The sequence below is a fragment of the Sciurus vulgaris genome, assembly GCF_902686455.1.
Source record: "Sciurus vulgaris genome assembly, chromosome: 3".
In the NCBI taxonomy this organism is placed as follows: Eukaryota; Metazoa; Chordata; class Mammalia; order Rodentia; family Sciuridae; genus Sciurus; species Sciurus vulgaris.
This window is the reverse complement of record NC_136463.1, coordinates 96,641,105-96,657,729: the sequence shown is the minus strand read 5'-3', so window position 1 is coordinate 96,657,729 and position 16,625 is coordinate 96,641,105. Positions and strand designations below refer to the sequence as shown.

Below are 16,625 nucleotides of genomic sequence, written 5' to 3'. Positions count from 1 at the left end.
TCCCCTCTATTAGCACTAAGTTTAGTGAAAACAATATTGCAAAGACAATCATTCATAGAACAGTGACTTCATGTATTTTTTTTTTAATCTATTTGCCCTTATTTTGGAATGTCAGAAAGCAAGACAGACAAATAGACCTGAGACATTTCTTATTTTTAAGGGTCTAATTAATGGCAATGTTTTGACTGTGTCTGTACACTATTTTTTATTTGCCAATTTTGTCTGTATTCTACACGTTTATAGTTTCAGTGCAGGAGAATGTTATGGCTTATCATATATTTGTTAGATTCAGTTGCCAACAGTCAATTAAACTGATAAAAATCATTTGATATATTCTAAAGTTAGCAGAAACACACAAAACAGACAAATACACACAAATATAAGACACTCAATATAACAGTGCTTTCTGATGTGCTCTAGAAGTGTTCAGTAAAAGAATTTTATTTAGCTATCCATTTATTTTTATTCATAATAGTACATATAATAATTACTCTGGTCATAGTCGAATTATTCTAATATGGCACAATCTTCCTTGGGTGACCAGTCATGCTTTCTATATATTAAATACATAAAATAAAGCCCTGTATGTTAGATGCAAGGAATTTTCCTACACTGAGATTTCTGAAGAGCAAGAACTAAAGAGAAAGGAATTTTAAATCCTGAAACAAGTTATCAAGGCTGCAAAATCTTCTTCTCCAAGGCTCTGAAAAATAGCACCGATGTCACAGATGGCTTAAGGGTAGTGCATCTGGACACAATCAATCACCTTTACATCTCTTCCAGTTCTCGAATCTTCACAACAACCATTTAAAATATGTAAACACAAAAGCTATTACCAAAACCTGTTTTACATGGAAATTGTTTTATTTGAGTGAGTTACTATTATATTGAGTACACATGAATCTTTAGCTCGTTTATATTCCTGTACCCTCAAGTATAATAATATAGATTAATCTAACAAATGATATGAATTAATATTGTTTTGTTTAGAAGTTGAAGCTCATAAATCCAATTTTAATTTTATTTGAAACTGTAAATTTCTTTTACTTTTTCCACTTGAATTAAAATATCAGTTTGTTGAGTAAAGTAGCTTACATGCAAAAGTAAATTATGGGGGTTTTGAAGAATGCACTCAGTGCTACAGCATTTACCTAACAAGTTTGAGGCTCTGAGTTTGATCTTCAGCACCTCAATAAATACACAAATAGATAGTTTTAAAAAGAAAGACCAAGATCTCATGAAACAAATGCAGGTTACAAAAGCTGTACTAATTTTATAATGATGACATACGACCCAATGTTATGTTAAATATTAGCAGATCTGTGATATTGTCTTCATATGGTATACTAATTTTCCCAAGCAACATGGAATAAATAATTCTGCTTACATACTTTATGAATTTTGTAAGTGGCCTAGATTGCAGTAATTATTTTGATATCACAGTCATGATAATTAAGAAAGCTGTTATAATGCTACACTTCTATAGATTTATTTAAATAGGAATTAGTTTTCTCCTTTAAATACTAATGATCTTTGTTATATGTCCATAAAATTGTCTACATTTCTGTGAAAAGCATTCCTAAAAGAAAAGAAAAAGCATTTAAATAGAAAAGATTAAGCACTTACAATCAGGTTAATGGTTCTCCAGAAATCTTAGCATATAGCTTAGTTATAATAACACTGAATGTTTGTATTGAAACAATTCTACAAAGTTAATTTTTAAGACTCTTGTCATAAATTCTTAGAAACAGAATATTTAATGAGGGAACATTTCCACAGGATTAAATTTCGAAAGCTAAATATTGTAAGGTAGGCTTGTCAATAGAAATAATCCTTACACTTCTTAGTCCATTTCAATCAGTACTAAACTTTACTAAAAACAGTTTTAAATAATTCTTTAAAGTGTAATCAAAATTCAGTTTCCTAAGTGAATGGATAGGTATAATCTGATAAAGACCAAAATTGCATAATTTTAAATTTCTGAATCTTAAAAACATTTTACATTTTTATGATGTCTTTACTTAAAAATTTTTCACTTGATTTTATATGAACTCATGACCAATATGATTTCTTTGCCACACTAGAGGACCCAATACTGTAAAGTAGAAGAGAAAAAAATAAACAAAAGGCCCTGAGCTTTGAAAAGTATATGTAAACCTGAATATTTGATATAGTTCATAAACCATAGAAAGATTATACATGTCATAAAATAGTTAAAATGTAACAATATCCATGCAAATTAGTAGAGCAAAGTTAGGACAATAAACTCCAGTTTACATAGTACACCCCATCTATGATTTTCTTTGCTCCTTATGAAAATCTTCTGAGGTAGACAGTATTAGGATTTTCATTTTCAAATGTGAAAGAAGAGTCTCAGTGAAGTTAAGTACTTTATTTAAGTTTATAAAAATTACTAAGTAGAAGATAAAAACTCAAATTCAAGCCCTTGGTCTCCCAATCTCTAATGTTTTCCACTATGTTACATTGTTTTTCATAAAGAAAACTTTAAGGAAAGGCCAGGATTTGAATTTGACCTTGCAGGAGAGTTTTGGATGAAAAATAACAAGAGAAGATTTACCTTCTAAATGATGTACTACATAAATAAAAATTCGGAAGTGGTAATAAATGGGGATATTTTAGGAAAGTGAAAGATGACACTGAATGAAGTAGGGTATTAGTACTCAAAAATAGTTGTACATAATAATAATTAAATTTAAATTAGGTGATGAAACCACGGAAAGAAATTTCATTTTGTTGTTGCCAGCAGTGAAAAACCATTGTAAATTTTGACAGCAATCACAGAGGGAAAGTGGAAAATAGAATCTGGTCTGAGAATGCATTGTTGATGGGAAAAGGTTGGCTCTAGAATGTCTGAAAAGTCGAAATTAGCAACAGCTAAAATGTACTATGTATTCATTCAATAACTGTGTATCAGGTACATATTGCATGTCAGGCAGTGTGCTAGGTTCATATAATATGGTGATGGGTGAGAAATAATCACTGACATCAGATATATCATAGTTTCATGTTGAAGAAAAATACTTACAAATAATAATCATAGACAAATTTATAACAGGCTTCACAGTTTGGGAAACTCAGTAAAAGTTAGAAGGAAAAGTAATGATAGTAAAATGTTGAAGAAGATTATGTGTTTCCCTGGCAGATGACGGCAGGAAGTTTATGAAGGAGCATGTGTGAAGTGCACCCAGGTGTGTCCATGGAATTTTATAAACAATAACATCAACAATAAAAGTGTGTGTGACCAGACTATAAGGAGTATGGGGAAGGAGAGTTGTATATGTACCTCTATCGTCTGGTCAGTTTTTGAAGAACTTTGAATTCATTGTCAGCAAAACTACTGAGAACTTGGAGGGAACAAGCTCAGCAGAATGTTGGAGGCAGGACCAGAGTGAGAAGGGTTCTGGGATGCAGCAGATTCAGCTGTATTTTGAAGAAGCTAAGCAGCCAAGTTTTAAAGTAAGAAAAAAGGAATGCTACTTAAAGGAAAGTTCAAGCAACAAAACTGACTTTATTCTTCAGTTAGGTTATGAAAATTCAATGACACTGCAGGCAGAGGACTTAAAACCATTGGAAAGTTATAAATTGGAAATACAATCAAGAGGGTCTTCTTAACAAGACCCAGACAGTAATGATAACAGTGTAAGGTGTGGGATTAAGTTTGGCACAAAAGGAGTGATGCTATTTCTTCCAAGATGTGATGATATGACAAGTGCAGATATTTGACTGTATTTGCCATTACAATAGGGGGAGGGGGAAATCTCCTTTTGTCAGAAATGCAATGTGTCAATTACTTTTAATCAGAAAATATATTTGATGAGGCTATGTTTTTTCTTACCTCTTATTACTGATCAAAACAAAATATTTTCTTTATACTTAAAATATAATTTAAACATTCAAAAGAATACGGATGAATCCCATTATCCTTGACTTATCCTAGAAGACTTGTTTGTAGAACAAGTTTAAGAAATGTAGTTATTTCAACTAATTGGGTAATGCATATGAATAACGTATAAATACTATTCTCATGTGTTGATATAATTTAAGTCCCACTAATGATGAAGATTTTCTTTTTAAGTTATTATATTTTAAATTGTTATATTGCTTAGGTCATGTGAAATTAGATTTGGGCATTGGTGATGTTCACTGAATGTGCATTACTGGAAGCTGAGCTGATATTCCAACTAGGACTACCCTCCCTTGCATATTTGTGAAGTGTTTTTGTATGATTTTGAAATCTTTTATTGCTACCTTGTAACCCCTAACCCCTACCAGGGGTACCCTCCAAATCCTCATGATGCAACAACTAAAGAGGAAATGCAGCTTAGTCAGGGAGTCCCAACCTTGTGCCTTTTATAGTCCAGTAAATAATCTCCCCTTGTGAAATGTTCTGAGTCCATAGCAGTCTTCATAGAAAAATAATGTTATGCAGCACTGGCATATTTTCAGAAATTTGTTCAACCTCCATTATAATATGCTTCTGCATGACACAGATAGAAGAGTTTAAGCATCAATTAGATTAGCTTTTCTGTCCATTGAGAGGATAGACTAAAGGAGCCTCATGGAATTGATACTTCTTCACTATACATATGATCATTGGCAATCAGGATGGGTTATTCCGCAGAACAGTAGCACACTAACTACCCATGTTGTCTGGTTCTAGGAGGATTTTGATTGAGGTAGGCGTTGATATTAATCAGACTTCCTATCTCTATTCCCACTTTAAAGAAATAACAATAATGATTTTAGCAATTTTCCAATTGAAGTACACTAGTACTGGTCAAAGGGTATGAGACATTGATTCCTTCAATTGTGAGGTTAACTTCCAAAGTTTGGAATAACTTGTACAAATAATCTCCATTTATTTCAGTGTGCCTTCCAAATTTTATCATGTGTTACTGTACTTTCATATAAAAAAATGGGAAGGACCGGTTAAGGTGCAGTCCATGAAGTAATGGTCTAGCTATTTTATGGGTTACTTGGAAGTAATACAAACCAAGATAAAAGTAAATCAGAGATGGGGAAGACTATCCCAGTTAGTTTATACCAAAACCACATCTCTTTAGTTCTCCCAAGCTAAGTTCTCTCTTCGCCCTATATGTTACTGTTGAGAATAATCTAACAGTTCTATATATTGCCTTTGAGCAATCCAAATATTTTACTCCTTTGTCAAAATTTATAAGTTCTTCTGGCCCCCAGATGTGTTTTCCAATTCTGTTGTCATTGTCATCTTTATCAGTTACCTGACAAACTTAAACATGGAAAAGAATATTTTCCTTTGAGATAATGTGTCACTTAAAAAAAAAAAGAAAAAAAGCCTTGCTGTTTTATAAGTACTGCTAAGTGATTTTTGTTTCCTTGCAAAAATTTCTATAATTCCCAAGTTCATGATGTATTCTTTGTGTAGGTTATTTTTGGAATTTTACAGAGATCTAAATATAACTGACCTAAACACCACTTTGACAATTATGCAAGAATGCATGTTTCAATTTTTTTAAAAGAAACAGCTATTTAATTTTAACAGAAGCTACTTTATAACCATTGACACTAGGAGTTTACAGCTTTATAATTTTATTTTTAAATGATGTTGATCTTATAAATATACGACTAAATAGTTGGAAACTCTGTGAAAAGAATGTTTCACATGCCTTTATTACTGTAACTTGGATTCAAGTGTGGGTATTTATATTTTAATTATATAGAAATGTATGTACATATACATGAAAAAATTAATTTTTAGAAATACTGATACTCAATATACTACAACTTATTACATAAAAATGAGTTATACATTTGTGGTGACAGGTGTTTGACAAAATTAATAGCCTTATATAGCAATAATTATATAAATATACATGAAAAATTACAAAGAAATCTGTTAGTGGCAGTACTTTAGCTAATGAAGCAATATCATAATATTTTACATCCCCTAAAATACAAAGGATTAGAGAAGTTTGTTCACCATAAATGAAATCACTTAGACCTTTATTTAATTCATATTTAATATGAAGTTTCAAAAATATATTTACTTTTGGTAACCATAGTTTTTGTTTTTGATTTGCTTACATACTATTTTTGCTTTTTTATATTTTACAACACTATCTTTGGCAATTCTCATAATTTTGCATATGCTAGGATATGTTAGATTGACTTTTTATTATTATTTTGCCTCGACTACATTGTGAAAGCAAAACATACAGTTTTTGAACTGTTTAATCCTTTAGGGTCTTGCAGCAGAATAGAACATCTTAAGTATTTACCAAAACTCAATTTTCCTTCCTAGAATGTTCTTTGAAACTGTGAAAATAGCAAACCCTTATTTAGTGCTTGTCAGGCAATATTTTAAGAGTTTAAAAATTTTTTTATTTGTTCTAATTAGTTATACATGACAGCAGAATGCATTTATGCAGTTTGATAAATCATACATAAATAGAGCATAATTTCTCATTTATCTGTATATGTTGTAGGATCACATCAGTCATGCAATGTATACATGAGGTAATAATGTCTGTTTCACTCTACTATCCTTTCTTTCCCCATGCCCCTTCCCCTCCTGATATAACTTTTTTTTTTTTATTGTAAACAAATGGGATACATGTTGTTTCTCTGTTTGTACATGGCGTAAAAGCATACCATTTGTGTAATCATAAATTTACATAGAGTAATGTTGTTTGATTCATTCTGTTATTTTTTCCCTTCCCCCCACACCTCCCACCCCTCTTTACCCTCTATACAGTACTTCCTTCCTCCATACTTGCCCCCCTCCCTAACCCTAACTCTAACCCTAACACTAACCCTTCCCTCCCCCCCATTATGTGTCATCCTCCACTTATTAGGGATTGATATAACTTTAATCACAAGTCTGTGAAGTAAAAACATGGTAGACAACTTTCTAAGCCATTTCTAAATAGGGTTGCCAGGATTTGGATCCAGGAATCTGACTCTAGTTCTATTAGCCATTCTGGTATACTGCATTTATTTAACATAAATAACATATAGAATTCCTACACTGAGTCTGCATCTCACAGTACTCAATGCTTTATAATCAATGGCTCTGGTCATTTGCAACAAAGCACCTAAAAAAACTGGCTCAGTAGATAGTTCCATTTTAGAGATGAGAATACTAATTATTACCTAATCAAATAAATTAATGTCCCTTTGTATTGTAGAACATGATTAAAACCCGTGTGTTTTACCATTGAATTGGGTATTTACAGTAATCAATATAACATTGATAACATTATCATGACCAGGTTGGTATTACTACTCTGGGTTTGGAACAGCTAGTAAGACTGAGAATCACATTGGGAACTGGGGGACTTTCCATTGAGCATAGGACTAGAAGTTGAAAATTCGAAATTGCAAATTCAAAAAGACAACATACAATTTAGATGTTTGGTAAAGACCTAGATTTCATGAACTTTAAAACAGAACTCTTTTTTAAAAAGCTTATCTGTAATTAAAGAGTGAGTGTACAAAATAGTTACCACCAGCAGGTAGACTTAATGAGTGTGCCCTGTTCATTGTCAGTTCTCTAGCAAATTCTAGTGCATTATATTGATGCAGAAAAAGTTTTTTTGAAACAAAAAATTATATATCAAGAGGTTTATAAGTAGACTTTCTTCATTTTCTAAAGATTAGATTACATATAAAGTAAATTTTATTTTGGTACAACTTCTTCTAATTTCTACTATAAGTTGAATATTCTTCTCAGAATGCTTGGGAACCAAAGCATTTCAGATTTAGGAACATTTTGGATTTTGGAATATTTGCACAGACTTTGCTAATTACTGACAATAGTTCAGATTTTGGAGCATTTATATTTTAGATTTTTGTTTTAGGGATGTTTGACCAATAAAGTCTTTTTATTCATGTCACCGGAATTCTGAGAGTCCTGCTAAGAAATTGCCATTATCTATATTTTGTAGTTGAGGAAATAGAGATCGAAGGAATTTAGGTACTTTACTCAATTTAGGGATAAGAGAGCAAACCAACACTCAGATTTTAAATTCATGCTTTTTAAATGCCTTAAAAGCATATTTATATTTTAATGTTTTATGAAAAAATATACAGTATCTCATTTCCTATGCAACTTTTGAAAATTACGTTTTTAATCACCCAGGCTAATTTAGATGTTTCTGAGAACAGAGCAGCACTTTGTTAGTATTTTCTGAAGTTTTGTAAACTAGTACTAGTAATTCTTTTTTACATTTCTTTTAGGTCCTGAGGAGGTAGAAATCAAGTGCCCCTTGAATCACATTGCTTGCCGTGGTGCCAACGAATGTGTTCATTTATCCCAACTATGCAATGGTGTCCTGGACTGCTCAGATGGGTATGATGAAGGAATACACTGCCGGGGTGAGTCTGCTTGTTGGAACAATGCAACTGAAATATTAAATTCTGCATAGTAATGAAAGTTCAAAGGGAACCTGTAACCTGCCTTTTCTTTCAACCATAACCACATCTGTTATTGAGAAAGCATAAATTTCATTGCCAGTCACTCAATATGCATTTCAAAGATGTAATTATTGTGTGAAAAACATAGCAAAAAACAAACACACATTTGGACTTTGAAGTTGGGCCCTTAAACAATTATGTACCTCTTATAAAGAAGTCTTTGTCACAGTAGACTGACAGTACAGTGTTACAAATTTGTTTCTCTGAACCTTTGCTTAAACAAAGAGTATTCAAAGGTACATTTCAGCTACAAAATATTTTAGCAGATGTATCCATGATAATTTACTCTTAATTTTCTGTCTTTTAAAAAATCAACATCTAAATTCTGTAATGGTAAGATTTACCTGTGTATTGATGAGTGAGAAATAATTAAAATCTAAGAAAGTTTAAACAAATACTTGTAACTGGTACATTCTAATAAAGTTGGGATGGAGCAGGGAGAATGGAACATGAGACCAAGAAATGTGAGCATGGAAAGACCATCAAGGATCAAGGTAAGGACCCAGAAATAAAACAGAATTAAGGGATCAGCCAAGTGAATCAGGCTGCAAGGTGGGACCAGCAAAGAAACTAAACCAGAAGTCTCTATTGTTGTTTCTCAGACTGAATGGAACACAAAGGTTAACGAAGTTAAGGTGTCCGTAGGAACCTGTCCCTCATTTAGGGATTAGGAATAAAGGGAGTTGTAGGAATCTGGGGATCCATGTCTGATCTCTGGACATGTTCACAATCTTGTTGCTGCTATGTAGGGAAAGGTCATAGGCACCAAAAGTTGCAGTTTTCCAGGAGGATCTTTATTTCTATATGTGTTTAAAGTGTTCAAAATCAGCAACTATTTTTTAAAACTTTGTACAATTAACAAAACATAGATGGCACTTGCCAGAGCATGCAAGCATTTTCTCAGCTCTGGACTAAAGTAAACTGGATTCAAGACCAGAGACAGAGTGTTATACTGGGAAAAGAACAGCAGATCTCAGATTATTTGAAGAGGGGGGGATGTTGAAATACCATAGAAATTGGATCTTTCCCTTCTTTCCAAAGCGATGTACAAACACTGGTTCTGGGGATAGCTTCCCAGATTCCATTGGGAAGCTCAAGGTCTTCATCAGGTTCCTTCCTTTCCCATTCCCTTCTTAACCTTGAACTCTGAAAGGATCACGGAAAGAGTTCTTAGTTTCAGTTATGAATTCATGTGTAATAAGAACAAGATTTTGTTTAATTTAAAGAATTTGTGACATGCATTCTTTTTAAGAATTATATATTTAAGAAGAATGTAACAAAAATAAAATACAGAATTACAAATTAAGAGGATTTTAAGAGTTTAATTTTCTTTTTAGAAATTAATTATAGTTTCTAGAATCTAATTCTATCCCTTTAGATATAATTTAAGCTGCTTATTACATTTATTGAATGTTTTTCAGATTGATATGTGTGACTAAGCTTTTAAAACAATGAAGTTTTCACATCGCCAAATACTTTCTCAGATGTTATTATACAAATTTGAATATCTTAGACATATTTCAGTGCTATGAATAATATGGAAATATATCTGAGTTTTCTGATAAAATTTAGTTTGTGATCTCAGATGAGGGTACATAATTGTAGTAAAGCAGGAGACTCAAATAAAACCAAAGTATTTGGACAAAAATAAAACACTTATATTTATATAACAGAGGTTATATTCTGGTCTTGGGAGTGATTCTGTATCAACTGAATTGTTTTCTGAATGTTTCCTAGAAAAATCAATTTCTTTCTAGTGAAAATAATGAAAAGATATCTATTATTAATGATTTTCTATAACATTGATATTTTAATCTCCATAATTTGGTTCCATTTGAAGAAAGAAAAATGGAATTTTTATATGAGTATAGCAATATATAAATATGTGCTTGTAAAACTTTTACAATAAGAACTTGTAAAATCTCTACATTGTATTTTCAAAACTTTCATCTCTTCCTACACAATAATTCAAAGTAGTAATATTATCACCCTATCTAAATTGCATGATTAAAGAAATATTCTATAAAATACAAGGTCTCTCAATACAGGATATTTCTACAGAAATCCTCTCCATCATTCAAAGAGTGCTAGAAGTGAGCAAAATCAATAATAGAGACTAGATCTACTAAGATGTATCAAAATGTTATTTTAAAATTTGACCTTCATAATATAATTCATTAAGTTAATATTTAAGAGGACATAAAGGAAGAGGAGCCTCTTTTTACTTAGAACCATAGTTAGATTATATTTGCAGTGCAAAGTGGTGATATATTTAAACAAAACCATGGAGAAAAGGTACATTGAGAGCAATCCTGTAGAAAGAGTATCTGAAGCTCTGTGAAGTTTAAGCACTGAAGAGCAGCTTGACCAGGGTGTTTTACTTGAAATATTAATAAGTCTAGAGACCAAAACAAAAGAAGGGGGTTAGCCAGGAAGACTCAGGTTTGTGTGCTCAGACCACTTTGGATTAGTAAAGCTCCTGCAGCAAAAGAATAAATCCTACTTTATTTTATTTTTACTAAAACCAGTAATGTATATTACTGTACAAATGACTGGTTTTCACTGTGATATTTCTATATATGTAGGTATAGTGCTTTAATTCTATCCACTTTCCTTTCTGACCTCTTATCCTCAGTTCTCTCCTTCTTTCTGGTCCCCTTCCATATCCCTAGCAGTCACTCTGTGATTTTCACGGAATCTTTTTTTGCTTCAAAGGACATGATTGAATTCTTCTTTGTGGGTGATAATACTCCATTGTGTGTATGTGTGAGTGTGTGTGTGTGTGTGTGTGTGTGTGTGTGTGTGCATGCTATATTTTCTTTATCCATTCATCTGTTGATGAGCACCAAGATGTTTCCATAGCTTGGCTGTTTTGAGTAGTGCTGCAATAAACCTGGGTATGCAGGTGTCTTCTTTTGTATGCTGACCTCATTTCCTGGGCAGTGGGATTGCTGGATCAGATGGTAATCAGTTTTTGAGGAGCTCCATACTGTTTTTCATAGAGGCTACACTAATTTACATTCCTACCAACATTATGTAAAGCTCCCCACCCGTCCCCCTGCATATCCTTGCCTGCATTTGTTTTCTCCTGTTTGTTTGTTTGCTGATAATAACTATTCTGACTGGGGTGAGATGGAACCTCAAGGTACTTTTGATTAGCACTTCCGGGATGGCTAAACATGAGTGTTTTTTTCATGTTTGTTTGCCATTTTGAACATTATCTTTTGGGAATTGTCTGTTTAGCTCATGTGCCCATTTGTTGATTAGATTACGCATTCTTTTGTTGTTAAATTTTGAGTTCTTTGTAGTTCTGGCTATTATTCTCTGTCAGATTAACTGCTAGCAAAGATTTTTGTCCATTTTGTGTGCTCTTTCAAAACTCTGGTGTTGTTTCCAATGCCGTGCAGAAGCTTTTTAATGTGATGTAGTACTATGTATTAATTCTTCCTTTATTTCCTGAGGTTTTAGAGGCCTTTTCAAGAAATCAGTGCCTGTTCCAATATCTTAGATATTTCAGAATTTTCACTTTCAGGTTTTACATTAATGTGTTTGATTTATTTTGAGTTGATTTTTGTTCAGGGTAGAAGATAGGGATCTAGTTTCAATCTTCTACATGCAAATGTAGAATAGTATTCCTAACACTATTCTTTGAAGTGGCTCTGTTTTCTTCAAAGTGTGTTTTTGACACCCTTGTTGCAAATCAGTTTGGCATGAGTTTATTTCTCGGTCTTCTGTTCTATTCCACTGAATCACATGTCTCCTTTTATTTCTGTTTTATTTTATTTGTGTTGATTTGTGCTAAGATGATCAGTTAGTATCAAATCTATCCCAGGTGTAAGCATGTCCTCTCAAAAAGATTTAAATAATTGTTAGGTAAAGGTTGGATTCTTAACACTGATTGATTTCAAGGTCAAGTTTAATGCTTCTCAGAAGCAAAATAATTCCTAGGAAGAATAAATTATTGACAAGTGTTTCATTCTTTTAAAAAAATGTTAACATAATATTTGTATTTTTATGGGACATAGTATAATTCGATACATGGGACCACTGTGTCATGATCAAATGAGGGTGATATTATTTACAATGACAAATGATACCTACAACCTACATGAAATTATGCTTTTGTACTTATTAAAGACTCTTATAAATACATACGGATGTTGTATGTGTGTATATATATTATATATATATGTATGTGTCTAGGTCTTAGTTCTATTAATACTATAAAATGAGAAATACTCTTGTACAGATATATAACTTCTTAACAGTGATTTATCAGGTGTAATAATTGCTAAACTAATCCTACTGATGAGCTTTAGAATTCATTTTTTAACTGACTGTAAGTGTGGACTTAAGGAAACAGGTAAGTGTACTAAGTGTACTAAGTGTACACTGAGTATACTCATAAGTGTACTCCTCTGGGAAAAAATGATAATTTGACCATATATTGCAGATGAACATTCAAAAGAGTAATCTAAAATATTTTTTTTTGATTGGAAGGGAAGCCTTCTGTGGAAGATTTATACTTTAATTAATGTTAATATTATACTAAATTCCTGTTCTCAGGCCCCAAATTTGTTTTATAAGAAAAGCTATGAAAAAAAACAAAAAAAGTAAATATTAAAAAATTATGTATAAACCTATGGATAGCTTAAAATAATGTGAAACAGAAGCCTTTCAAAAAGAGAGGAGGGTTTCTTCATTAAAACATAATTTCAGATTCTCTCTCTCTCTTTTGAAACTATTTTCAAACTGAACTATTTTCATGTTTATATATTTTTTTTCCTTTCTTTTAATATTTTTAATTCAGACTGTTCTGTCATTAGAATCCTGGTGCATCATGGATGCATGCTGAATTGCACTCTATTTTCAGTTAGTTTTGATGCAAGGGAAAAACAAGTCACTTCTACCCCAATAGAATGTTAATTATGTGGGTTCACCTGATATCTATAATAGCAGAATTAGCAATTGCTTTTTAGTATGGAGCTTATTCTTTGGTGTGAAAATATCCTGTGGTGACTATTTTCCAAATGCACTAGACTCTTAGAAAGTTTGTGTAGAGCTGGGGTTCAGCTCAGTGGCAGAGCACTTGCCTGAGAGGCCTGAGGCACCAGATTTGATCCTTGGCACTACAGGAAGGCTCGTGCAAAATCACAAAAACAGAAAACTTGAGTTTCCTACCCATAATCATCTCTCTCTCACAGAAGAGAAATGTTGATTGTCTACCACTTTTGAAATTGTTAGTGTATATGAATATTCATGAGTCTTGGGAATCATTATTTGTATCTTTTCCTCACTCTTCCCTTCCTGATATGATGGGAAATAAATAATGTAGGAAATAATAATGGGTATGTGGCCAAAATGAATTTTTAAAATGTGCCAGTAGAAGCACAATAAAGTTTTCCCTATATTCATTTACTTCATTAGTTTCAATAAGTTTTTATTGAGCATTGTCAATATTCCAGACAATATTCTGAGCATTGGGGATATGGAAAGTCCTATTTTCTGCCTTCATGGAATTCCCATGTTATAATGGAGGCAGGTCAAAATTGCTGAGGAAGAATAAAATGAGGAAGATCTAATTTTGCTTGCGGGAATACAGGAAGATTTCCCAAGAGAGCTGATTGTTGATTTGCATCTCACTCTAAGAGTTGAGTAGGCAAATGAATAAAGGAAGAACATTAAAAAATAGGGAACTACATACACAAAGGCACAAATGCATGAGAAGCAGTGTATGCTCAAGAGAGTTCTGAGTTCTTTGATAAAAATGAAGTATAGGATCCTGAGTGGAGATAGATGAGTTTGAGGCCAAAAAAATGTTGTAACATACATAGAGGATTTATATTAGAAAAAGAATGCATGCAGTATAACCTACTTAAAATGCATTGCATAAAACTGTAAAGAACAAGAAAGTGAAAAATGATACTAGGATATATTCTCAATAGCATTATAGGGGTGTTGTATGATAGTGTTTAAATATTAAGCATATGAAAGCTAGAATTATTGCACATTTGTAGCAGACTAGGTCATTAATTTTTAGAAAGTAAAAAGTACATTATTATAACCATAAAGCATTGAGCTAAACAGGCATGTGTCTCTTCATTTTAATCAACTCTCAAATCGATGTGTATCTGGGGTTGTTCTTGAATATGTCTTTTGGATATAGTATACTTAAGTGAAAGTCAAAGTGGACACCATGGTGGACCATATTAAATGAATTCCTTTTCATACAAAAGCTAGTAATTTGGAAGGTATATTCACTATTTTAAGCAACCAGAATTCCATAGTTAGCAATCCAGTGAAAAGCTACCTGGTTGGATAATACCTAAGTTTTGCTCTCTTGTCCCTTAACTTTGGAAAATATATGATTCTTTCAATATTATTCAAAAGGATGAATTATAACAATCTGTCACTCAGCTCTCTACTCAACCTCAAATGTGAGGCTAAATCTCCTATGATTCATTATTTGGTTTTTGACATGAGAAATTTGATATTTTTAAAAAAATCAAGGAATTAAAGTAGGTAGCTGATGTTGAATGGTATCCCCAGGAGTCACAGAGAATATCAGTTTGAGAGCAAAGTTTAAACACTGTGACCTTGAGTTTTCGTCCACTAGTTTTGTCTACTGGGCCTTAACATACAACTCACAGAGGTGTAAAAATTGTTATGCTTCAGCATCCTTCCTGACCTGTTCTCAAAGCAGCAAGAGGGCTTGTAGAAAATCAACTGAAAGACATTTTTGAACTAACTATATATTCCCTGTCAGTTTTATTAATTGATTGAACAGAAGAAAATGTGCTGAGTGAACAACAAGCTGAACGACTGTATAACCAGCTTGCATAATTCAATGTCTCAATCTGACTGTTAGCGCTGTCCCCTTGAGAAAAATTAGTGCTTTCATTTGGTGGGGGATGTGGAAGGGGAAGGAAATTTATTTTAACTCTTTTAACTCAAGCTCCACTTTTAACAATAGGAAGTTTAAAAATGTCCCTTTAGGAATTCAACTTTCATAATGGAATACGGAAGGATTTCATTCAATGAAAAAAGTTTAAATTTTGCCTAAACAACATAATACTGTTCTGATGAGAACTAACTAATAAATATTTGGAGGAATTGAGTTTCGTCAAGGCAAATCTGAAATTCTAGAAAAATCTTAAAGATTCCATAGAGGACATTCTCAAGAGTTCTTTCTCTTTTTATTTTTAAAATTTTTTAAAAACTACTTATTTTATTAGTGCATTATAATTACACATAATGCTGGGATCTATTGTTAAATATTTTCAAACCTTTAAGCCAGTGTTTTCAATGCTTAACAAAACTTCAGAGAAAAACTACTTCTGCTTTCTTTTCTCTAATCCACTGCTAACATTTATATAATAAACCCTATTTCACTGAATCACATGTATATTAATGCCATCTGCTATAGTCTCAATGTGTGTCACCCTGAAATTTGTGTTGAAACTAATTACCAAGATGATAGAATGAGAAGGCAGGGCATTTGGGAGGTAATTATTGTCATGAAGGCAGAACCTTCAACTCATAGAATTAGTGCCTTATAAAATAGGACCAAGGGGACGCTTTTACCTCTTCTATTATGTGAGGATGTAACTTAAGACCTAGTTCTATGAACCAAGAAGTGAATGGTCACCAAATATTAAATTTGCCTGCACTGGATTTTGGTCTTCCCAGCCCATAGAATTGTGAGAAATAAATTTTGTTGTTTTAAGCTACTGAGCCTCTGCTATTTTTGTTTTCTAGCAGCTTAAATAAGTTAGAAAGCCATCGTAATGGAATATTTCAATGTACTGAGTGATGCTCAGAAAAATGTAAGAACTATGATACTGGTGACTACTGAGCTCACCATAGTCAGTGACTTCAGAGTCAAATCAAACAGCAATTTATTTTTCACTCCTATGGAGATGCAGAAACATATATGTATATATTTTAAATTTCCCCAGACTTTCTAAATGTACCTGCATATTTGAGTTTAGATATTTACAACTCTTCATTAAAGATTAATCTTTTGAGAAAAAAATAAACCACTTAGACTTATTTGCATTAACTCAAAATTTGTATTCCATCTCCCCATTATGCTTGTGATTAAGAAAAAGCATGGAATCTAATGACTGATCTCTCCCTGCCCCAGAAAT

General features: G+C 32.4%; 1 protein-coding gene across 5 annotated transcripts in view; it reads left to right on the top strand.

Moving 5' to 3' along the window:
• Positions 1 to 16,625, top strand: part of LRP1B (LDL receptor related protein 1B) — a 1,899,381-nt gene that overhangs the window by 673,080 nt on the left and 1,209,676 nt on the right. For all 5 annotated transcript variants that reach the window (XM_079135584.1, XM_079135585.1, XM_079135582.1 and 2 more), the window contains exon 3: positions 8,239 to 8,376. In XM_079135584.1, the coding sequence (XP_078991710.1) occupies positions 8,239 to 8,376 (138 nt within the window). The remainder of the gene's footprint in view (positions 1 to 8,238; positions 8,377 to 16,625) is intronic.